This window comes from Lissotriton helveticus, chromosome 5_1 (assembly GCF_964261635.1).
Source record: "Lissotriton helveticus chromosome 5_1, aLisHel1.1, whole genome shotgun sequence".
Classification (NCBI taxonomy): domain Eukaryota; kingdom Metazoa; phylum Chordata; class Amphibia; order Caudata; family Salamandridae; genus Lissotriton; species Lissotriton helveticus.
In genome coordinates this window covers 1358997215-1359022687 of record NC_136065.1, presented here as the reverse complement: position 1 = coordinate 1359022687, position 25473 = coordinate 1358997215, and the positions used below count along the sequence as shown (strand labels likewise).

Genomic DNA, 25473 nt, shown 5'->3' with positions numbered 1-25473 from the left:
AAAAAGAAAACAGGCCAACAGGCCAATGGAACCTGTAAACGGAAATCAGACCCCAAAACCATAGTCCCTGAAGCTCACATGCATAGATTTATGAAGCACACCACGGCTTGAGGTGACAGAAACACATTTTCTGGAAACCACCTCTCCATGTGCTATTTGCGGTACAGAGAAATACTTCTTCAAACTTTTCAATCACATTTTCAATACATGGATGGATAGTACCCCTTTGCAGGAGGAACATTTTTGAACACTTTATTGAGGTTTCCTATGCTTTAAAAAACATGTCTATCCTCATGATCTAATTTCATGGTGCTAATAATGTTGTAATCAATTTCTAGGGCCAAAAATGCTTTGGTTGAACATTTAGCGCTATAAAAGTGATACAAATACAACTTATATTTCGGCTCTCCGGGCAGCAAGGGTTTAGAACAGTTCCTTCAGCGTAGGAAAGCAGCTCCTTAGTGCTGCTGGGGCAACAGGCTGGTTCCTTGCAGTGCTCTGGTACGACCAGATGCTCTTGTGATCCTGGGCAGTGCCATCTGAAGCCGGTTCTCCCGCATTCCAAGCCACGGATGGAGAGTCCCGTTTGCTGGCTCAGTGTTCAGTGCTTGTGTGCCGTCTTCACACTCTCACATTCTTCCCTCTGTCGAGGACGAGCGACTCTCTCTTGGCTCATCACGAATTCCGAAGCCTGAGTCTGAATACATTTCTGGAATCCCGCTTTGCTGGGCTATAGATCAGTTTCCATGGAGAAAGTTAGCACTGAGTGAGTTTCTTCGCGCAGCAGCACTTGGACGTGCTCAGGCAGTGCTTCGCGTTCTTGATTTACTCCTGCAGACAGATCTCAGGCGACAGCTTTACCGCCATTATTGAGTTGTTGAGGTCACTCCACTGCGGGTTATTTAAATCACTCTCAGCCTCAGAAGTACACACTCTACTCCCCCCCCCCCCCTCCTCACAGTGCAAGAAAGGCCTCGTTGTGTTGATGCCATACATTCTTAAAGGGTCGGTGCGAAGTGGAGAAGCCAGGGCTTTACGTGGGATGAAAAAACTGGGGGGTGGGGGGAGGTGGTTCTCTCAAAGGGGCGTGGCCCATGTAATTAAGGGCGTCGCCTGTCTGGTATTTTGCTATTTCTATCATTGCAGCCATATATCCAAATATAAAAAGTAACCTTACACATACAACAAGCCAGGACTATTGGATTTGCCAATTGTTGTTAATTGCATAAAATAAAATTAGCTTCAACTACACAGTATTGAAAACGCTTCCATTCTGAAATGATGCGGCTGTGAAAGAACTAAATCGAGCCTCTCTGATGTTACCTCAAAGGCTGCTAAGGGTGGTACTGCTGCAGAGTTAATGTTTGTATCGCCCTGAAAGAGTGGCTAACACAGGACCCCGCAGCCCCCGTGGTGCGGAGGACCCAAGCTTCAGGAGGCCTCCTCAGCACAATACTCTGGCTGGAGAGTTCCTGATTGAGTCCGAAGGGGGGGTCCTCCACATACCTTGCAGGTGGGCCCCTCGAAAGTTAAGTTACGCTAGCGCTGAGAGTGAGGGCAAAAATAAAGAGCCTGATAGGGACCCGTCTCCACACCTGATTTTTAGAACTACTGGTGCTCAGCACCTGCAGGACCCGTCCCACTTAAAGCCCTGGGATATGCCGTACCAACTGAACTAAGGGGTTTTCGCATCACTAAGCCGCAACACCAGTTCATTCAGCACCGGCCTTTCAGTGACTTCACATAGAGGTGGATACAGTTTGCACAGCCAACGGAAACCATCAAATTCAGATGGAGGAAAAGTTCTTCCTCTACTGGTCTGAACTCATACCTTTTGGGCAATGCCGCTGCTCCTAAGTTCATATTTGTTGTTGTGTCCACGTTGTTCCGACGTTCACATCACAATTTCTTTAAAGTTCCTTTCGTAATAGAATGCTTTTTTGGTTCCAGACACTTAATTGTAAATTATTTAACTAAATCCAACAGTAATCTAGATGTAGGGTGACCAGGCATTCCGGATTTCCCTAGACAGTCTTGGTTTTCAAAGGACTGTGCCGGTGTCCCAACGCTTTAGTTAATTTTAAAAACTCGTCCCGGTTTTTGTGACAAAGGTTAGGTCATCCTGCCAACCATAAGTGGAAGGTATGCTCTCCTTTCACAGGCACCTCTGAAGTCTGAAATAATTGAAGTTATTTATCTTTTTCTGCGAGGCAGCACAAGCACGGGTTACTGCCTGCTCCCAGCAGCAGAGTGGGAGGAGGGGAAGGGCACAGGGCTGAGATCCTGCCATAGCTAGAGATTGTGTGTGTGTGAGTGTGTCTACGACAGTGTCAACAAAAAAATATAGGATTAATGAAACCACCAACGGGTTTCGGCTGATGTCTTTAACTGGGTCGAAATATATATATAAATATATATATATATATATATATATATATATATATATATATATATATATATATATATATATATATATATATATATATATGCTTCCCACCACCGCTGGTTAGGAGTAAACTGGCATGGGCGGTCTCGTTGCAGCCACCAGCTGGCTGTATGCATTCACTCCGAAACCATCGTAATATTTACCGATGAAAAACGAGACACCCAGGGCTGCAATCCTCAAGGAGTTTATTAGGCAGATGAAGAAAGTATATATATATATATTTGCTGAGGTGGGCCTTCCTTGTAACTAAATAAAACACTGCTCACCTGCACTTTGGGTCTTCCTCTCTTTTTCTGCGCCGATGGTATCCGTCACAAGGGCTCCTGGTGAGAGAATGCTGAGATCGTTGTCATATATATATATATATATATATATACACATACACACACACACACATTTACAAGGCTATAAAAGTGAGACTAAAGGCTTTAGTCCCTCTTTTATGTGTGACCTGTACCGGTTTTGCCTTCTCAAAACCTGGTCACCCTACCTTGAAGTCACATTTCATGATGCTTGTTTAAGTGTTGTGTGTGAATTTTGGAATTTAGGATTTAGGACTTCATTACAAGTGGCTTGTAATGTTCCAACCCATGCATAAACTCCTGTCTACATATGGCTCGGAATTACAAGCCTGAAGGTATTTAACTCATCCGATAGTTATTGGATGCCTTAAATAACTCCACCTTCGTGAAATTTTAGCAGGTCAAACCTGCCCAAAGTTAACACGGGAAAACAACATACTGTATTTGCCCGTTATATACACATTTTTGGTGCTGTTAAACACCATAATCCGCATGGTATTCCCCATGAACTCATAATAGGTGTTATTTATCAGACCTGATAAATAACAAACACTGAGGTATTGTTATTTATCAGGGGCAATAAATAACGTATTCAACCATAATTAGGCCCTGAATACACTATCTCTGAGTACCTCATCATTCAAAGACTGTGCAAACTATAATCATTTTGATAAAACTTCCCAAAAGTGCATCGAACTTTTCAAAATTATGCGTATTATGCTTTTAGCACGAAATGTGGTTTAGCTGTATCTCATTTGACATTTGCATGAGGGCATATTTTGTGTTAAATTAAGTCACAGATTATACTGGAAAAAGACTGGTTTGAGCAGAACGATATTTTCTTTGTGAGTCTGCCTCCTACAGTTCACGCATGTTGTACAGTTTCTCATCTTTATGTCAACTTAAAACTAGCATCTTGTAAGTATACATGTAATGTCAGCGCCAGATTAAACCATGTGGAGGCCCTAGGCAGTTGAAATTTCAAGACCCCACTCACAAAGTATCTCCTAACACTTTTTTAAATTTTACCAACCAACAGTTTTAACCCGTTCACGGCCGACGCAAGCACTACCTCCCTGGTGCTGCACACGACCGTTGGCCTACGCAGCCCGACCCACCTAATGGAACGCCCGCACCGCAGCGGATTTTGTGCCGTGGTAAACAGGTTAAGAAACCACGTTTTTTTACACTGAACTAAACATGAACCATTATTAATGTTCTTAACCGCATGCGTGCGGTGGCTTTTCCCGCTGTGTGCGGCATTTTTTAAATTACCGTGATACATGACAAGCTCAGCTCGTCATCCGCGTACGGCAGGTAACGCTGATGACGAGCTGAGCTCGTCATCAGCATAGAAGGGGTTAAAGAAAAAATATATTTTAAAATTTTAATAAATGATCATATCTTTAAATATTTACTTTTCTCAATTTATGTATGGTGAAATCTTTCAGGATATCTTGGAAGTCTACCTTTTTGAAGACGTTGTATTTGCTGTATCCATAATGGCCAGTGAGTTCAGTCGTTCTTGTGTCATTGAAGATCAATGAGAATTTTTTCAGTAGTTATAACTTCGCAAAGGTTTGTTTACTAGTAGCATTCGTGATCATGAGACACCTATACATTCTTAACACTGCCATAACATTTGGGATCGCTGATTGTGCCATATTTTCAAAGTTTGTACAATTGCGATGCTGGCAGACCCCTAAAAGGCGTGTTGGAGCCCATAGGTCGGTGTCTACTTTGCCTATTTAGTAATCCGGAAATGTGTAGTGTACAAGACGAGCATGAATCTAGCTGCAAAGTACTCGGGTCAGGCACATGATTTGTATGAGGTAGAGGTTATCAAGGGTTGTCAGGGACGGTACAGCTCTTCGTAGGTTGCCTAACAATGGGAGTTCATAGAAATTAGTTCTTGTGAATGAGGAGTGCCTTGAAGAGGTGGTCTTCATATGTTTCCTGTACTGAAGGGGAAGATTCTGGGGTGGATTTAGAGTGTGACAGAGATGGTACTTTGTCACAAGAGCAATGGAGTACCCTCTCTGCCAAACTCAAGGTCCGCTTGCCCAATTTAGAGATGGTGGAACGTAAATATGTTGACAACGGAGCATTGTCCAGCTCCATCACCGACATGCTCCTCTGGCAGCCAGATGGAGTATGATAAAACTTGGCAGTGAGGGTCAGTAAAAATAAATAGTACCCTCCTCACCATTGGAGGAGAAAACTCCCATGGTATGTGGGTCATTCGTTTTTAGTTTTTCAGAAATAAACTCCAACTTTGGCAGTTTATTTTTGAAAAAAAGAAAAAAGTGTAAAACTTTGACAGACTGGCATCATGTTTGATGGAGCTATCCATCAACATTTTAAAACATTAACAGGAACTAATGTTACAGTGGTTCCTGTCAATTTTAAGAGAATCCCATTGTGCAGGCACATATCTCTAGATGTGGGGGGATGGGATGTCTGCCAGGGTGACGGAGTGATTTACTTTGTCACCCTGATGACCATTACTCCATCCTCAAAACTTAAAATCAGGCCCTCTGACTCCGACCAAAAATGTAGAGCAAGGAAAGGATTGTCTTCTGCTACTCTTCTTTGTCTCTCGTTCAAATGTCAAGGCAGTGTGTAGCCTTGGCCGTCTAAGGCCTGCACAGTTTTCTGACTGGTAGAGTAGGGTACTGGATCTGTATTGAAGATAGTGCAAAGCATCAAAAAAATGATGCGGGAAGGCATGCAGAACCGGTAGAGTTTTTGAAGCATGGTGTGGATGCAATGTGATGAAACTTCAATATTACCCTAATGAGTCTGATGGCAAAATGCTCAATTCTCTTAAATGAATTTGGATTTGCTCTTGTTTGAAAGCTGTTGTACTGTTTATATCTGAGAGCTAGCCCTGCACCTAAGCTTGCTTTATGTCATCAGCAACGAGGATGAAATCAGTTTCAGGGCTTTCACTTTCAGTAATGACTTGGATAATGGGGAACAGTCCTTCAGATGGTTGTTGTCATTCTAAGGTGAGATCTTCAGAGAGACATGTATGATGTCTGTGTAATGTGGAATCTTGATTGTTACTGTAGGAAAGAAAATGTTGCGAGTTTCGTGTAGAGTTTGAACAAGACCATTAACATTTAGGAGGCTTGAGGTATGGTTTAGGCCATGCGGTATCCTCTTTTGGAGGTGTCCATTTGAGCATGCTTGTCTCTGGTGGCTGATAAGAACTGACCATATCAGAAGAACTGCATCATTGCAACTCATTTATGAGTAAATGTTGTTGAGTTCGGTTTATTGTATGGGTTTGTCGATTAAGGTGGGAGGCTGAGGAGAATGAGAAGACATGGATCACGACTGTCAGAGATAAGGAGGGAGTCATCATCAAATTGTTTGCAAAAAAATGTTCCTATGGAACAACCAATTACAAGAGCTCAAAATCAAGTGCAATGTTTTATTGAAATTCAGAATTTGTTTCAATCTTTTTCTTCTGAGACTTTTCTTAAAAATATGTTTTTAACTTTATTACTACGAGCTCATCAACAATCTGGATGATTATTCCCTTCTTCTCATCTCAGCCTGAAAACAGACCGGTGGACTTGAAGTAGGGTATTGTGCATGCAGCTGAGTGTTACTTGTTTTTTAAAAAGAAAATGTTGATGAATGATACGTGAACAATATGATAGAATTTGGTATGGTCAAAATACTTACAGAAAATGGATTACTAGATGGGGTGGAGGTAGTCCTCCTCCATAATAATTTCACTATCCTTGTTAGGTTCAGCAAATATTTCAGTGATTTAAACCTACGCTCAACCCCTGATAGCTATATCACTGAGCAGGGAGGCTTAACTTGAGACAATATGTAAATCATTTAGACGTACCAAAAGAGTTAAAAAGTCAGAAACACAACAAAATAAAAGTACCACTCCAATTTATAAAAATAGGGAATATTATAATGAACCAAATTCCAATAAGGAGAAATTGAGATATGAATGATTAAAGTTTGAATTACATTTTAGCACCAAAAAGCACAAAGCACCAACTGTGGGCAACTGGTTGCACTAGACCAGGACAAAGTCATTGTTCAACTGTGATGGAGCGTGGGTGGAATATGAGGCCCAGGTATGTTTCAGTGAAAGTGTTCTTTTCAGACTTAGAAACACTTCTGGAGAAAAGGTGGTCATCGACGAGTCATTGACGGGGTGAAGTGCAAGTTGGATCTGAGTCTGGGTTTGATAAGAACAGGTTGCTGAAGAGCGAGGTCCCAGTGCAGTCCTTGATAACAGCAGAAAAGATCTGAGCTGGCAAAGTCTAGCATCTGTGCTCAGGAAAGTCTTGATGTTGATTGGCTTTGGCTCAGCATCATTCTCAGTGAAGCCTTCTACATTCGGACAGAGAAAGCAGGGTCCAGGGCTGGTCCAGTGGGAACTGGTCAACTCGGTTAATCAGGTAAGTGGACTTCTTGCAGATTTGTTTGTCCCTGTAGCTTAATACTAGGCCAAACAACTGACCCTTGGGCGGCACTTCCCAGTTGTTGGTACAAATGGGAGCAGGCCTCACAGTTCACAACAGCAGGTGCATTCCTACTTCTGTCTTCCACAGGTCAGTCCAGAGGTGTTCTGAAGAGGATACTGGGGGTGCCACATTTATCCCAGTGCCAACTTGCAATGGGGGAAACTCCTAGCCCCTCCCTAACTAATGGGGTAAAAGCTCCCAAGGGTGCCCCTATCCACTTTTGCAGCAATTCTGTGTGTTTTACTGTACTCTATCCCACAGTGTCCCGCTCTACCAAAAAGTAAGATGGCAGAACCTTTCTTCCTCTGTGCAGAGCTCCCTGTCTCGACCCAGAAGTGTGACTATGATAACGGGCAAACCCTCCCTTGTGGTTACTTCAAACCAGTTCTGGAGTAGCTGCCCCTCCCTCTGAGTTTAGAAACAGGCTGGTTATGAGGACAAAAAAGGAGGCAGGCTTAGGTGTGAGCTATTTCTGCAAGTGACAGCGTAGGCTTCCATTGAGGTTCATGGAGTGGCTAGCACAGCCCATGGACCAACCTACTAAGGGAGAAAAAAATCCCCACACCCAAGTCCTTTGTCCACTTTCTAGGAGCAATAAACATCTCACCACAGGAGATTCATTCACAGTCAGGAGACACTGACCACTGGCAGTAAGGCACATATGGCTGAGGCACGAAAATGACAAAATGTCAATAGTCACTCAATCAAATCAATCTTTATTCAGGTACAAGTAGTATCTACAAAAGTAAATACACAAAAAAATAGAAAACGTATGCACAATAAAAACATATAAATACTTAAAATCAATTCATAAAAATACACAGATAAAATCCAGAGCCATAGATGCAATGCATAATACAGTACAGCATGGTTATTATTTCAAACCAATTTGGTATTCATAAAAGTGCGGGCTTGCACATCTGTTCTAAAAAAAAAGCACCTACATGGGCAATTATCTCTTCATCATGAAGTTGAAAGGGCATACTAAATGCCACCCTAAAATCTGACATGTAGCGCCTCTTTTTCATAGGGAGCAAAAAGTGCTTTGTATACATGGAATAGAAGCTGCAGAAGAAAAAGAAGAGCAATATGGGTTGGTTTGAGCTCCCATCACAAGGCCACGGCAATGAGTCGAGATGTGCTTGGAAGCTAGATGGGAACCATGGCAAATATTTGATGGTTTCAGCCCTAAAACGGAACAGTATACTATGCTCCCAACAAGGGTAGACGGGTTCTAATGTAATCTTCTAATATGCTAGATTCAATTTACTATGGCAAATAAAGTGAGAGGAAGAGTGTGGAGATGCCAGAACCTTTTGGCAAAATCTATTTTCTTCAACCTGAATAGTATTGCATTTAGAAATGCCACATTCTTCTGCCCCATTTTGCAGAATGGACATAAGAGCTCCCCCTTCCCTCTGGGTTGCGGTAGGCTAAATAATCTATCAATAGCCTTTGCTGAATTATTCCTGCAGTGGGCAATATGCGCACACCATGACCCATTAGCAGCAAAATGTACGCCCAGGAATGAAAAAGTGATGGTGCATTTCAAACTATGATTTCCAACAATAAGTGTGGGCAAAATGTGTTTTCTAGGACTACAGGCCATGATATGGGATTTTGTGAAGTTGGTTCGTAAATCTAACGCGTCCATAAAATCCATAAAAGATGCAGGGCTCTAGATGTGCCATTTTAAAAATAATAATAAAAAATCAAACTTGACCATTAGGTTGGATTTTAAATTACTGTTAAAATGTAACCCTTAAATCAATGTTCTAGCTATTTCCAAATTGAAGTTGTGTATTATAAAGTGCTATAATATAACCGTGTGAGTTTCTATCGGAAGCCAGACTTGCCACAGTGAAAAACTACCTTCGACATTTTCACTGTCAGGACATGTAAAACATAAGTACACATGTCCTACTTTTTAAATACCATGCTTCCTGTCCTAAGGGCATTTAAGGCCTATCTTAGTGGTGACTTATACATTTTAAAAAGGACGGTTTAGGCCTGGCAAAACGGTTTATGTTACCAGGTTGAATTTGCAGTTTCCAAACTGCATACCCAGGCTGCAGGGACAGGTCTGGAGATGTGTTTTACATTGTTACATTTGTGGTGGCACAATATGTGCTGCAACCCACTAGTGACATTTAACTTACAGGTCCTGTTTACACTCATGTACTATATACTAGGGACTTATAGGTAAGTTATATATGTCAATCTGGAGTTAGTAGTGTAAAACACAGTACAAAAACACAGCAGCATCAGTCCAGCGAGAAATTGGGGTCAGCATATAAAAAAGGGCATTTTCTTACAATCCTCAAAGTCAGCAGGGGGAGTATCTGACCAGCTTTGATTGAACTTGTCAATTAATATTCTTGGGGTGGGCAAAGAATTCTGCTCTGCCGTTAGAGTTCGCTGAGTTATGCCCATTCCATGTGGAGTGCAGAGCGCAGAACGCGAAGTTCTGTAAAACTCTATGAAGTGATACAGAGTTTTTTCTCTTGAGCGGCTCACCACCATTAAGTTGATGAATGCTCCCAAGAAACAATTATGCACTAGACCTTCTCCCGATGAGATTTAACAATGCGGTAGGTCACAACCCCTCGCTTTGAGAAATATGCCGCTTGTGTTGAGGAAGCTGCCGCTCTAATAGAATGTCAACTCAAGCAGCAGAAAGCAGCAGCGCCCTGTGCATGATGCATAGTGCCATTTGTGCTGCTTTTACAGCATGGGACAAACTCCTGGTGCTAAAAATCAGCGTGAACAGCACAAGTTTACAGACTCTGCTGCTGGCAGAACTCCATGGAGCACATCAGATTTTTTTGCCACTTTCCAGACTTCCGGGGAGAAAAACTCTGCGAAGTCCGCCTAGGCCTAGAATATTCCTTTAGGGAAGGAGGCTATGTGGATAGGGGGGCTTGATGGCTTCACTGGAAATGTCATTTCTGATGGAGAAAAGGATGCTATTGCCAGAATAAGTGTTTTTTTATTTAATGAAAGTGGTTGAGGAAGTTGTCAAAGATGACATTTGATAATTTGCTTGAATGAATGTAGGGATCAGTGGGGTGATGGTTGATATTTGCTTTCATCTGTAGATACTGTCTACTTTCTTTTTGAATAACGTTTTGATGGCACTGCAGTAGTCAAAGTTGGGTTCTGTTAGAGGTCTCTTGGTAAGCTTATTCCATATTGTATGATCTTGACGAGAATACTCTCATTGTTGTGACTATATTAATGGTGAACATGTACTATGCTATTTTTACTGGGATAGTTATGCTCCTATCAATGGAGCATAGTGTTTTAACTTATTGATATCCCCCATGAGCTGGTATTTGCCCCTCGGTTTGAATAGTTTACTTTCTATAGTTAATAATCCATAAGCACAACAGGGAGGGGATCTTGGGTTTTGTGAAACAGATTTTTGGGGTATTTGGATGTCAATATTAGTTTGGAGTATAAGGCTCAGTGCATAAAGCTGGGAGTTGACGTTGGCAGCGGAATGCGAAGTGATAAAATGGGCTGGGCAGCTCCTACTGGAGGTTCTTCGTTAGGGTAATCCTAAAAGAAAAGAACGTTTTGAGTGGAAAGCTTGGTTAGAAATAGTGGGAGGTCCTGCAGACAGTATTCGAGCTTGCAAGTTTGTTTACCTTCTTTTAGCTAATCCATATTCCACCGACATTTCTTCAAGGACTCGGGTGCCTTTTTCAGAGACACTGTTTACTGGAGCGATAGCAGCTTTACCTAAGGATTGTTTGAATTATGGTAGATACTTTATTCCAGAGAGCTGAATGTGATGGTGGGCAGAACAAGACAGCAGTTCCATAGGCTCTACTGGGACAACTTTAGAGGGAAAACACATCATTTGGACAATGTCCAGAGAGATGCTCTGATATCTTTGTGATTGCGGTCTGATCCTTGTCAGCTTCCTGCCTTTAATGGAACGGAACACTTCCGCATGTTGCATGACCAGGCCATCAATCAACTGTGTGGATAGCACACGATCTTGTTAAGCTACTTTCAGAAGCCTTAGGCCTTGGCATGTGTCAGTGCAAATATAATCAGAATGTATTTTAATTGTGGCTCCTCAAGATTCAGTGGGCTTCTCAAGGACAGCCCCTCCAGAGTCCGAGTTTCTGAAGAACAAAAACTGTTCTCAGAAATTCAAAGCACTCTGCTACATGTTTAGGATCAGTGTGAATGAGGCACCTTCCTATTTATGTAGACTGGCCCAGAAATGTTTACCTTCACGCGCTCTTCGGTCCATGACACAAGCCAAATTTGTTGTCCCCAGATTTAAGCGAGTACGTCTGGGTGGACGCTCGTTTTCTTATTTGGCCCCTGTCCCTATGGAACTCCCTTCCACAACAAACTGCGGTTGGAACCAAACTACCTCCAATTTCGAAGGGGAGTCAAAACTTGGCTTTTTAATCAGTAGCATTCACTTTATTTTAATTTTTCAGTTCTCCCAAACAGATCCAAGGCGCCGGGAAACCCTCAGGGTAGCTGATGCGCCATACAAATGCAATAAATAAATAAATAAATAAAATAGCCGTCCTCAGGACTGAGATTGTTGTCTGTCAGAAGAGCAGCTACACTTGTTTTTCCAAGTGGACCCAACTTTCTGCACTTCGGTTTATTTAATAAAACGTATGAGTAGTTGCATATTGTCTTTATTTACATGAGCCAGGGAACAAGGTCCAAGGCAGAACGTTGACACATTTCTTTCCTCTCCTTCTAGATTAAGAATGTATTTTACACAGGAATGAGAAATGTGACAATCTTATTGGAAAACATTATAGAGGCAACAAAACAGGCGCGAAGGGAGGAAGAGGAAACATGTGCATGAGCATGTTTTATAGAGCATTTTCTGATGAATTAGATTAGTAAATAGGAATGCCTACTAAACATTGTGTATGCTACATACAAGAAAAAGAGCAAAAAATACACTCGGAGAGTCTCATTGAAAGACCACCTGCTCTAGTGCAGATTTAAGATTTCAATGAGTTCATAAAGGGGCCAAGAAGAATGTTCGAAAACCTGAGAGTCACTGGTTTCCAGGTGTACTGCTAGAAACATTTAGAAATGTTATTTTTGTGCACCAAATATAGACATGTATACATGCTCGTTTAAAAAAGCGGGAAGGGTAAATGTGACTTTTTTTGTTTTATTTCTCTACAAAAAAAAATATTTTCCGTGTAGTGACACCTACACTCCCAACAATTTTTGGAATGCTCCTTTCCTCTTTTTTTAATTTTTTTTTTACCTTGAGACAGGATTTAGGGCTACCGTTAGAGGGAGTCCGTGTTTGACCTTGTGTGGAGCGGGAAGACGTGACAGACTACCCACAAATCTATACATTTGTGAAGGGTTACACACTTAAAGGGTATTACCTACCTGCAACTCCCATTCCCCACCCAGACCATGCCAATAGATTTACCCACCAACAATCTTTGTGTGGTTAAAGCCTTTCATGAGTGCAAAATCAAATTTTGTGATTTTCAAAACTGACTTTGCATGTGTAAACTAAACTTACACGTGCACATAAACTTGTGAATGAATGTGTTTTTCTCACGAAAATAAAAGTGTTTTCACTTTGTTCAGTGCAAAGCCGTGTGCTAAATAGGAGGGTAGGATAGATGGGGGAGTACATTTCAGTCTTCAGAGCAGCACCTCTTAAGCTGATACCTTGGTTAGTGTGTTCCTATGGTATATTTAATTCAAAGAGCCCTGCAGACAAGAACAGCACAGAAATTGGTAGGTTTGAACAGGACTAGAGATTAATAGATTTTGTGTGGTTTTTAGTAGTGCATTATTACACAACAGTACTAATTTTGCTTTTTTCAGTTTTCTCCTATTCACTGAGTGCCTCCTCTGATATGAATTTGAATTTGAATTTAAAAACATTTATTGAGCGCAGTTATACCAAGCGGTTTCCTGGCGCTTTAAGGGTTACGACCAGCAGGTAGCAGCAAAAAGCATTTTAAGTAGAAAAGGCGCTGGAAAAGAGAAAAGTTTTAAGATTTTTCCAGATATGGCACTCCTGAGATTTAATTCACTGATTAGGACTAATATTTCGTATTTACAGTTTACAGTTTTATCAAAGCTGAGGTTTTACACTTACTCACTGAAGGTTCCCAATAGATTTGAATGTATCACTTGCTTATTACATGCATTTCTGTAAATAGGTGAATTCATCCTCTGAATGTTCTTATTCAAGATTAGATTTAGAACCTGCATGCTGCAAATTACAGAGAACTCTCTGCAGTAGTTATTTTGACCCACTGATTTATATCACTACAACTAGATATACTGGCCTTTTGACTGCATATAGGTGTCAGCATTAGATACAGTAAACTACTGAGAACCTTAATCACATTATCTCTGCGTTCAGGCCAAAAATCATCAGCGCTCTCTAATTGGGCTGTGTTGTGGAGTCCCTTCAATTAGGCCAAGTCACATCCATTTTTTGATTGCATTTGCTTGAAAGGAAGGTTTGTGACAGCAGGTCTGAAGCTGTTGAGGTTGTTTTGGTCTGCTCCAGGTTTTTAGAGAATTAAAAAAAACTGGAGTGGACCCGAGCGACCTCAACAACGTCAGACCAGTCACCAACCTTTCTTTCCTAGCAAATCCAATCAAAAAATGCATCTTGATCCAACTCAATCCATCCACACATTGAGGAATTCAACCTCCATGACACCTTCCAATCAGGATTCAGAAAAGGATGTAGCACGGAAACTGCTATACTCAACATATCACATGACATTCTCAGAACCTTAAATGAAGATGACTCCTGCCTCCTTATCCTACTCAATCTATTGGTGGCGTTTGACACTCTCCAAGCCCTACTTGAGACCCTCAAGAATCGCACTGATATTAATGGCACAGTCTTGAGATGACTTTCGTCCTATCTACAACATCGCTCACAACAAATAAAAATCAGCAGCTGTTTCTCACAACCTTCACCAGTGTGATAAGGAGTTCCACACTGATCTATCCTCCCTCCAGCTCTTTTTAGCCACTTCATGAAACCTTTAACAACTATCCTGGATCAAGCGGGTGTGAAATACCATCTATATGCTGACAACACACAATTTTAACTACAAAATATCATCCCACAGAGACATCTGCCATCCCAACATTACACTAAACAAGATACAAACCTTGCTAAGCACCAATCACCTAAAACTGAACCCTAATAAAACTGAACATTTACTCTTTTCCCACAACAACAGATCATTGCCAATCCAAGCTTGGCTCAAGAGCATGGCTGCTTTTAACTCTTCTCCCACACTTTCCAGCTCTCTGAAGTCAATGGGAATCATCCTAGACAAAAATATGTCTATGAAACAACACATCAATAATTCAGTCAAACGGGTGTTCTACACACTAAAACATCTCAAGAAAATCAAACCGTTTACCCCACCTGAAGACCTGGGGCCAGCTGTACAGACATTCCAGTTTGCGGTTTGAAAATTGTGATTTAATGCGACTTGTAATACGGAATGTATTAATATGTCTTAGATACATTTAGAGATTCCCAATGGGGTGACAAATCACCTGCCTCATTAATATTTATGAGGCAGATCATAATTTGCGACCCATTGGTAATGGGCAAGAACACAGGGATGGTGGCCTGCTCGGAACAGAAGACCACGAAATCTGTGTTTGCATTTTAAAATTAAGCAACTTTTTTTTCAAATGCAGCCCATTTTCATTAAAGCAGAAAGGTATGCGTTTAAAATAAAAAAACTAAGTTTTTTTTTAATTCTTTAATATTTTTGCATACATTCATAAAGAGAAAGGGGTACCCTAGGAACCTCTTCACCATTGTGACTGGCATACCACATACTTGAAATAGGTGTTAACTGCAATTGTTTTGCGACCACATTTGCGGTTGCAAAACAATCGTACATACCAGTGCCACTCGCTACTAGGAAGGGACGCCTTTGGTACGCCCCTTTTTAATAGCGGCTCACAAACCCTATTTTGCAAGTTGGTAATATGTTACTGACTCCCAAAATAGAGTTTGTACATACCACAACCCTTTTAGCGGCCGCAAACGGCCCGATTTTCCGTTTGAGACCGCTAAAAAAAGTCATACATCTGGCCCCTAAAGACTATAGTGCAATCACTCGTCCTCTCGAAACTTGATTACAGCAATGTCATAATCACCAGGACCCTGAAAAGCCAACTTTCGCCTCTAAGAACAGCTCTTAATGCAGCTGCTAGGCCCCTTACAGGTCGCAAAAGATTTGACCTCATCTTACCTGCTCTCAAGAGTCTGAATTGGCTCCCCATAGGAGAAAGATGCATGTTCAAGACAGCTTGTATCACTCACTAAGCCATTCTCATTGCAAATCCTAAATATTTAGATGACAGATTTTTGAGAGTGGGTAATAATCAGGCACTAAGAAGCTCCAACACTCTCTCATACCTCCCAACCTGAAAAACAAATCATCCCAGAAACGATTTTTTCTGGATCTGGAACTCACTTAGTAAAGACCTCTGGTGTAATACCTCCTATACTTGTTTCACACAGAACCTCAAATCAGTATTGCTGAATAAATACTTCAACTCGGTCCCCTGAACCTCTAACATCAACAGGATCCTTTGAAACCGTCCACCATCCCAATTCAGCATTTCACCGTCACCCAAGGCTCATGCTGTGCCATACGCTACTTTTTGATACACATATGTAATTGTTGCAATGTTTTTTTATCCCTTCTCGATACACGATAACAACCTGTAAACCTTCTACCAATGCTATGGTATCTGTGTCTTGTTCATGTATCCGCGTCACATGTCTCGTAAAGCGCTCTGATACCCTCAGGTTTCGCCAGCACTATAAAAAACTCTCTAAATAAATCAATAAAATAAAATAACAAATAAATGTATCCCTCTCATATTTTTACTGGAGGCATTCAACATGTCCGTGATTTGCTTTTGTGTTATTGTGCAACATCTCTGGAAACTTAAAAGAAATTATGCATAATTATACTACATGCAAATCTGTTTTTTCGTGCTATATTTTAGACCTTAACAAGTCCTCGTATCAATTTTTGACATGAGAATGCTTTTTACACTAAATAAACACAATCATCACAAATAACAGATGCTCGCGTTCTGGTTGTTCATGCTGTTCCCATATTTCAGCTCTATAATTTTGCCACAAATGGCAGCATAATAATACAACGTGGCGTAATGGTGGAATTTTGTTAATTTTACAAAACAAGTATACTTTGAAATTAGACCGGCATCATTTTAATTTCACCCAGGTCTATTTTTTCCTCCTTGTGATATGCAGAACTGTCACTGACATTTGCTGAAAATTCTGAGCAGGTTTTCAGAAATGCACACACTCCAATCTTTCCGTCTACCTTCCCCTCAAATTATCACCCTGCACATACGTGTGGGTGTTTGAACACAGAAAAGCTTTTCAGAAGAAAATTTCAAAGACATTGTTTTCTCAAATGTTGCTTAGATTACATTTACTGATGCTAGGCAGCTCATTGCAAAATGGAACGAGAAAAACAAAAGCTGCAATCTACAAAACCATGTGAAGTGAAAAACTGAACATAGAAATCACAGACTGTGGCAAAACACCTCATACAGAAGCGTTGTCTTAGATTTAAACCCAGGGATCAGAGATAGTTTTCGCAGTTCATTCCTTGGATCAGCAGCCCTAGGAGACAGGTCTCTGCACAGTATTTGCTTCAGCCTTACTCAAATAGCAATCCACCGGGGTTCTCGTCAGGGGCGGCTCCTCTGCTATGGTGCAGGAGTGTCGCCCCACTGCTTTTAAGCAGTGCACTGCAAAGGAAACATTAAATTATAACTTTGAGTTATTATCATTTTATGTTTCCTGTTGCTTTGCCGGCGGGCGTGGGGGGCGGGACTGGTCTGCTCTCGGAGCAGGGCAGGGGAGGAGTGGTTTGCCCACTCCTAAGTGTGCAAGTGTGCATGCACACTTTTCCCGTTCTCCATGCGGACTGCATTACAGCCTGCGTGAAGAACTAGCCTAGGACCTCATTCCCTGGTTGAGCATCGAACCATGAAGCTCAAAACCAATCACAATGCTGCGTTGTAGCATTGTGATTGGTCAGGGGAGCATGGGTGCTAACCAATCACAACGCTGAATTGCAGCTTTGTGATTGGTCAGGGGAGCCTCTATTGTGCTTCCTGTGCCTCGGGAAGTAGGAGCAGAGACGCAGGACTGGCGCAGCAAGGTGTTTTTTTAACCATTTCCTCCCTCTACCCTCCTCGAGAACCTCCTCCCGTGCACCCTCACCCAACCTGCCACCTGTGAGCCATGCCGGTCTCCACTACTTCTCGTACCCATCACACAATTTAAAAAACAAATCAGGGAAGTAAGCCCTAGGGCCCAAGAGTCCAAATATGAAGAAGAAATCACCTCCTTGTGTTTCAATGTGATGACCCACCGTACTCTCAGGACTTAAAGAAGGTTATGTATTTGTAGGATATATATGGTACCCTATAAATAGATACCCTTCGTCAAGTCCTGAGGATCGTCCGTCCCTTGAAATGATATGAGTGGGATTGAAATGTCAACAGGCTACAAGTTCTGTCGGGCATTGCAGAGTTGCCATCAAGAGTAGAGTGGATCCGTCAGGATTGCAAGCTGAGGCTTTTAACCCAGAAGCTTTGGCTGCTAAAAACAGCTGACATTTCTTGGTGAAAAACTGGGGGAGATAAAATAAAATACGGAAATCGTCTCACAAACACTGCTCTCTGTTTGTTATTCTCCAAAATATCAGAATGGACAGTATTTCTGCCCCCTCCAACTTTGGTGTTACAGATACCTCTCTTGGAGACAGGGGGGCTGCATTCCACTGACTCGGATTCATGCCTTTATGATGAAGAACAGCACAGGGGGCTGGCCATGAAAATATCCTGACCCTCAAAGCAGCCAATGAGTTCTTCTTTAGAACCAGAGAGAAGTGAGGCGCGAATGATGGAGCCAAGTTTAGGGCCTAGCCACATTGGATGACTTTGTATTATGATAGAATCACCACCAGTGACAGTTCACCTAAAAGAAACGATGGGCCAATCAAAGCAGCCACACTTGTAATACATGAACATGACCCTGTGACATCTTTCGGCGCTCTGTTGCTTCCCAGCTAGGACGCTCTATTCTTGTACCATCACTTGCATACTCCTTTCTTAAGAAAACTCTATAATTGCGCCTTCATTGACAAAACATTTATATTATGAAATTGATTGTATTGTGGTGGGTAACCGATTTTATTGTATAATCATATGTTTTTTTCTATCTATCTATCTATCTGTCTGTCTGTCTGTCTGTCTGTCTGTCTGTCTGTCTCTCTCTGTCTGTCTGTCTGTCTGTCTGTCTGTCTATCTGTCTGTCTATCATGCATGTACTGTTTTTATCATGTGGACTTTGTTGGAGTTCCAAATCATGAATAAAATAAATTTAATTGAATTGACAAAACTTGTAACTGCCTTATTACTTTATATGTTAAACCTGTACAGAGCTGCCATGTTCTCTCCCACTACTCACTTTCAGCCCCTGATGATATCTCGGTTTCCTCTCTTCAGTCTCTGTAATGCCTAGTCAGGTTGTCAGTGGCAGCTGGTTCGGAATGGTGGCAAGGGGTAGGACCGGAGGGGGGGTAAAAAAAAAGACTTACCTGCTGGTTGCCGGTCGATAGCTGCTGCCTTTCCTCTCTCCTCCCTGTTTTCTTGGCTCCTAGCAGCACACAGGCTCCCAGACTCTCCTAGCCAATCACGACGCTGCTGTCACCAGCAAGACAGCGGCATCGTGATTGGTCTGAGCGGCCTGGTTTGGCCCTCAGACAGGGAGTGGGTGTCTGTGCATGTTCCCCATCCAGGCTGTGCAATACAGCCAGGTGGAGAACTTGCTAAGTGTTTGGTCGGACCAAGACGGCCGGCCAAACCATCATGCGCACTTATGGTGCACCAACCACTCCTCCCTCTGACGTGAACCCCGCCCTCCTTAACATGACTCCATGATAAAATAAAATGATACTAACATTCTGTTATCATTTTATTTTTCCTTTGCACTGCTTAGGGAGCAGTGGGGCAACGCTCCTCTGTCTTGGTAGAGCAGCTGCCGCTGCAAGTTGTTTTATCCACATCATAATTCCATCCCTCTCTTTCTCTCTCTTGCGCTCCATCTCTGGCTATTCACCACCTCAGTCTGTTTGACCAACAAGCTTCTCCCTTCATCTCCCTCTTTCTCTTTCTCTCTCTCGCTCTCTCTCTCTCTCTCTCTCTCTCTCTCTCTCTCTTTCTCTCTCTCACTCTCTCTCTCGTGCTCTCTCTCTCTGGCTATTCACCACCTCATTCTGTTTGACCACCCAGCTTCTCTCTTTATCCCACTCTCTCACTTCTTCCCTCTCTTTCTCTCTCACACATCACTCTACTGTGAGTCTCTGTCTCCTCATCCTCCTGAGCATGTTCTGCCTACTTGTTCTGAATACCTTTACAGATTTTGAGTGTTTGTAAATGCACATAGGTAGACCATATTCGTAAATGACTGAAGTTATGTGAATTTCATTCAATAAATTGCCTTTTAGGATTAAGGGAGGTAACTGATTTCCATTAAGATGCTCAGAGAAGTAAAAATAAGCCTACACTCTTCTTCCTCTATTTGGGTGCATTGAGGCCAAATGTGCTTATATCTACTTTTTATACAGAAACCATTATTGTGGTCTTTAGAACTTCATCCAGATGAATTTGTCTTCAGATTACTAATTCCTATGAAGATCTCTGTTTTATGAGAATGGGAGGCTGGTAAATATATTGTTGTGCAAGGCAAAGTAGAGACATTGCAGTTGATGCCTTTGAGTTGGCTTTGAGTTGACTCCTTTTCACTGGATTTGTAGCCAGCTCCCTTTCTCTCTTATTCTGGTCCTTTGATGACCCTGTCTCCTATCACTTTCTGTTTCTCACTTCCTTTGTATCACAAATCAGTCAGATTTGTGTTAGCAGAGGCAGGCGTCTCTCTAGCCAGTTCTATTAACCTTTAGACGGATGCTAAAAAGGTAGCTAGCTCTTCCCCACCTGAACCTCCGGGTACAAAATAGAGTGAGGATCTGACTATCAGCAGGATGAGGGGATTTAGTGTAACACTGACATCTGAACACTAAAAATTGGCCTTGGTAGAATTGATCAATTGGCTGCAGGCCAGTACACAAATTATTTCCATCTTTCATGAAGTATCAGTATGCTGCCCTCTCTTCTCCCTTTCTTGTGGCAAAGGGACCACATGTGCTGCTTTGGGAAAAATAATTTCCTGCGTCCATCTCAACACAAAGCCATCTCCAGATTTCCCACTGTCAATCTCTACCGGAAGTGACCACTACCTTTCCCAGCCTCCGTCTCTAACTCAAGTGATATCACTGGTTTCCTGTCAAAAAGATCTTTAAAATAAGCCATGCATGTGGTCCTTAATTCCCAGTATTCATCGCTACAGGAAGCCACCTCCAGATTTCCCATTATTCATCTCTATGTCCTGCTACAGTCAACTCTTCAGGATGTCCCTTAGCCCAAGCGACCCCAGCAGCTCTTGCCAGAGGTGATCTGGAGTAAGATTTTAACATTGGTAAGCGAGGAAAAATCTCTGCTCCACAGAGTTTTTCAGAACTCCGTGTGCTATGTGGAGTTTTACACCCAGGCCTAATGCCAGACCAAGAGCTGGGATTTCACAGAATGGAGACAAACCATCGCAGGAAAGAAAAATAGATGGCAAGCCTTCTAGGTTTATGACCCCAAGGATCTGGAACAGCATCCTTATTGACATCAGATGGGCACCAATCCTCATTCAAATCAAAGAAGAATTAAAGGCTCGCCTCTTGAAGAGGCAGTATCCCTGACCCACCAGCCTCCCCTCGACTTCCCCCTGTATTTGTCTTCCCTTATCATGGTCCCTGTTCAGCGCACTCTTGTACTCAAGCTAGGTTCATTTTGTAGAAATTCCAATACATACACACATACAATATTTGACCTGTATGTTGTTGATCTAGCACCGAGTATTAATTTGCACAAGGAGTACCAAAAGATGTTGGGCCATATGTATGAACACATTTTCCGATAGACACAGACTGGGTAAAAACCTTCGATACATCTGGTGCTTTTTTTGCCTGCAAAGATCCCGGTGATTTTTGTACCGAGCAGAACCTGCAAAATTTCTGGGTTTACCTTCACAAATGTGAGATTTTGTGTGTATTGGACCTCACAGGAAATATCCTCCGTAACAAAATTCAGCCAAGCTGGCAAATGTATACAGAACTTTTCTTTGCAAGCTTAATTTTGCCCGTGTTTTTCTAAGCATACTGAGATTGTTTAGGAGAAAAAACACTAATTGCTTTCTGTTAAAGTATATCTTAAGCAGAACAATTTTCGGTTAAAAGAGATTATAGGCATCATAAATTGCTGGGATTTTCATGCAAATGTGGCAATGCGAAATTGTTTGACCTTTGCAAAGTCGCCTAGTACACCCCTACCAACAAAAATGATGCATCTGTTGATAATAAAACAAAATATAGCTGATAGTCCAACTGTAATGTAAATACCAACCATTAAATGCTATTTTTTTTGTGTCTGGCTCAATACAGAGCCATTCTTAGACACCATTTGGTGCTTTAAGAAAACGTTTGTTGAGGAGTGGAAGCCAAATCCATATGTTTGAAATGTTGATCCGAGGCCAGATGTGATGTGAATAGCTCTTTCAACCCAGATTGGTCACTTGTGAATGTCTGCGCGTCATAGACTTTGTTTGCTGCCAGCTGTGCTGACTGTCTAGGACAATTGTATCTGCAGGCTCAACTAGAGCCCATTCAGTAAGATGAGAAAATGCCTAGAACACTGAGAACAACTCAGGCAGCTTCTCATGTTGTGAAATTAACCAGTTAGCAACAAAGACAAAAAAAGTCTGGAGGTGGGGCGAAGAAAAAAAAAGAACCCAACGAGCAGTGGTGACAACTTGGCAGAGAGTGTTAAGGGCAATTTCTGCAGTAAAAATTAGGTCTGGACATGAAATTCTGCTCCATGCGCAGTTTTTCCCACTCCACGTAGCGTGCCTAGTTACAAGCACAGAGCAGAGTTTTTTCCTCGCTCGCCAATGCTAAGTTGGTGAGCGAGGAAAATCTTACTCCAGACTACCTCCCGACGAGATTTCTCTACACAGACGGTCGCGGATGGCTGCGACCGCTCTCTTTGAGAAACCTTCAGTTCACATTGAGGAAGCTGCTGCTCAAGTAGAACATCTACTTGATTTTCCAGTGAGGGACAACACCCGGCGTTAAAAATCAGCTTGAATGGAGTGAACCTAATGCACTCCACCACTTGCTGACATCCTCTTAGGGCAGAGGTTGCAGAACTCTGTGAACTCTGCCAGGCCTTAGTAAAATCGACAATTATCCAAACCAAAGTTTAGGCTTCTCCCAGCCCTCATACATTGTAGCTATCTAGGCAGACTCTACGCACTGTTCAGTGAGAGAGTAGGATTTTGAGCTTTGCCACTCCACCCAGGCGTCCTCTATATGTTCCCCATTTCTTGTCTTACCTTTCTTCAATATTGGCCGCTTTTGTCTGCATCTCCTATTCATTCAATGTTTGAGGGGCCTAAGCGTGACAGAACGTTGTACAGAAACATTCATATTATGTTAATCGGCTCTGAAATTAAAAATTTGAAGACTGAATAATAATTATTTGACTAAGAAGTCAGATCTCAGGGATACACATATTTTGTAAGCACTGGATGTTTAATTTGAGTGAGTCAAACTACAGGATTTCATTGCTTCATGCTCTCATTCTGTTATTTTTGAAGTCAAATGCTAATTGGTGCTTTTCTTCTAATAGACCTGCCTGAAGTTTGGGGTGATATATATATATATATATATATAATTTTTGGTATTTAAGAATTTTTTTGCTGTCTCCAATTGCAGGTGGTGTCTGCGTGGCACAGTCAGTGAAGATCCCACGAGAGCCCAAGCCTGGGGAATATGACAAGATAATTGAACGCCTACTGGAGACATCCAACGCTCGTGCAGTCATCATCTTTGCCAATGAGGATGATATCAGGTGAGCGGGAGGAGAGGCATTCTCCACTGTGACAGGATGGGGAAATGAAGAGGGTTGTCTCAAGGTATCTGGTTTTCATAGCAAGTGAAATGCTTGCACTAGGCCTGGGCGGTGAAATTCACTCCATTCGCAGAGTTAGCAGATTTTTCTGCACTTCGCACTCTGTGGAGTTTCCGGAGTGCTGAAAACTCCGCTTCGCGATGTGCAGCTATGTTTTTCCCCACGCGCAATCACGAACGGTAAGTTCGCGAGCGCGAACTGCTGTTCGGGTAGAATTTCTACACGAGCGGCAGGAATACCAGCACAAACTGCAGTTCGCACTGCACTATGCCACTCATGGAACTTTGCTGAGTTTTTTTGTAACTTCGCGGAGTTTTGTGTAGCAAAACTCCACGAACTACGCCCAGGCCTGGCATGCACCCACTGCTATCTTTTTACCAACTTAGTACTACTAGCAGCACCTCTCTTCAATGGGCAACACTCTATAGTGTTTGAAGAGGGTGAACATCTGTGTTGATAGTGAACAGAAACTGGTCAGGGAAGAAGATGGTCTCTCAGAGAAAGAGATAAAGAAGAAAGAAGCTATTGACATAAAAAAAGAGTGATGAGGGAATGAAAATGAAATTATTGGTGAAAGAAAAGTGAGCAAAAGGACGGTCAAAGGGAAAGGGATGAGAGTGTGATTCAGAAAAAGTTGAGAGGTCCTAAATGGGCATTTAAACATTTGAATTCATTGAGATCCCGTGATGACAATGGAGTGGCTCAGAGTCAATAATTGTTGCCACATACTTTCTGCTCCCATAGTCCAATGCTTGTCTTTCTGTTTCTCCTTTTTTAATGTAGACATTTCTACCTCAGTGGATGGAATGTTCTATTAACATTATACCATTTCTACCTACTGCTAAGTAATTTGTTAAAGGCTTTCTCCATCGTTATAAGAGTCAAGGCCTTTAACAAATCGTATAGCCCTCAGTAGTGGATTATAAGGCTACTGGAAGAGAAGAGGAGGGGATAGAGCACAGGAATAAGGAAAAACTATAGCGAGAGGATGTTAGACATATATGGGCAGAGGAAGGTTTGCCATCCAGGTCTAGGTTGAGCAACTACATAAGAAGGAGATATCTAGAACAAAACGATTGTATTATAATGCTTCTTAAGTATATATTCAAGTTTTAAAGAACATTATTAAAACAATTAGCTCAAACAAAAGTGGCAGTAAGCATCTTAATAGCAGCATATATAGGTTTATATAAACCAGTGCACACTTGTATACAAATAACAAGAGCAATATCACTGCCCGCTTTTATGTAACTAAAATACTGAGCAAATTATCATTCCGAGTGAGCTAATTGTAATGTTTTTGTCGCCAAAACTGTATGCTGTTTAAAATTCGCAAGTTATGTTTTGACATGAATGACAGAATTTGTGTAATTGACACGAAGGATCTGATTCCCAGTGGCTGAAGAAAGTGTGAGGTATCTATTTCACCCGGTAAATACTGATAACGGAGAGTGCAGTATTTGAAGGATGTGGTAAATGCCTTCTATATTGAGTTGAGTTTTTCTCCGAAATATAGGAATTGATGTGGCATTGGTTTGCTACACGGCTTATGCTGCATGTATTGTAGTTTAATAACACCTAACAGAAGGTTCAGGTACACGGATTCAATAGCAAACTACAAATTCATACTGGGAAATTCGTTCTGGTAAAGAAAGAAAGAAAGAAAGAAGCCTATATTTCAAAAACAATTACAAAAAATACTCATAATTTATTAGACATATAATTTCGAATAAAACACATTACAAGTCAAATGAACGCTCATGGAAAAGTGTTGGCAAGACTAAGACAACCAATTCATTTTACCAAACACATGGCTAACATACAAACATTACATTTACAGAAAGAACAACAAAAACAAATATAATGTGTCTTTCACAGTTTGTGGCAACAGAATGCATCGACGGCGTTTCGACCGCTGGTTGACTATGCGGTCATCATCAGGACAAACAGTGGTTTGAGCGTTTTCAGTAACAATATTAAAAGCAGACCATTCAAGTTTTGAACGGCAGATGCAGTACGTTAAAATTTATGGAACAAATCACAAGTCCTCATAACACAAATCGAGGACTGATAA

The 25473-nt window shown here is 41.7% G+C and overlaps 1 protein-coding gene across 1 annotated transcript in view; it reads left to right on the top strand.

Annotated features, from left to right (window-relative positions):
• GRM4 (glutamate metabotropic receptor 4) overlaps positions 1 to 25473 on the top strand; it is a 1152011-nt gene that overhangs the window by 633363 nt on the left and 493175 nt on the right. Inside the window, exon 3 of the mRNA XM_078644246.1 lies at positions 23204 to 23339. Within this exon, the coding sequence (XP_078500372.1) occupies positions 23204 to 23339 (136 nt within the window). The remainder of the gene's footprint in view (positions 1 to 23203; positions 23340 to 25473) is intronic.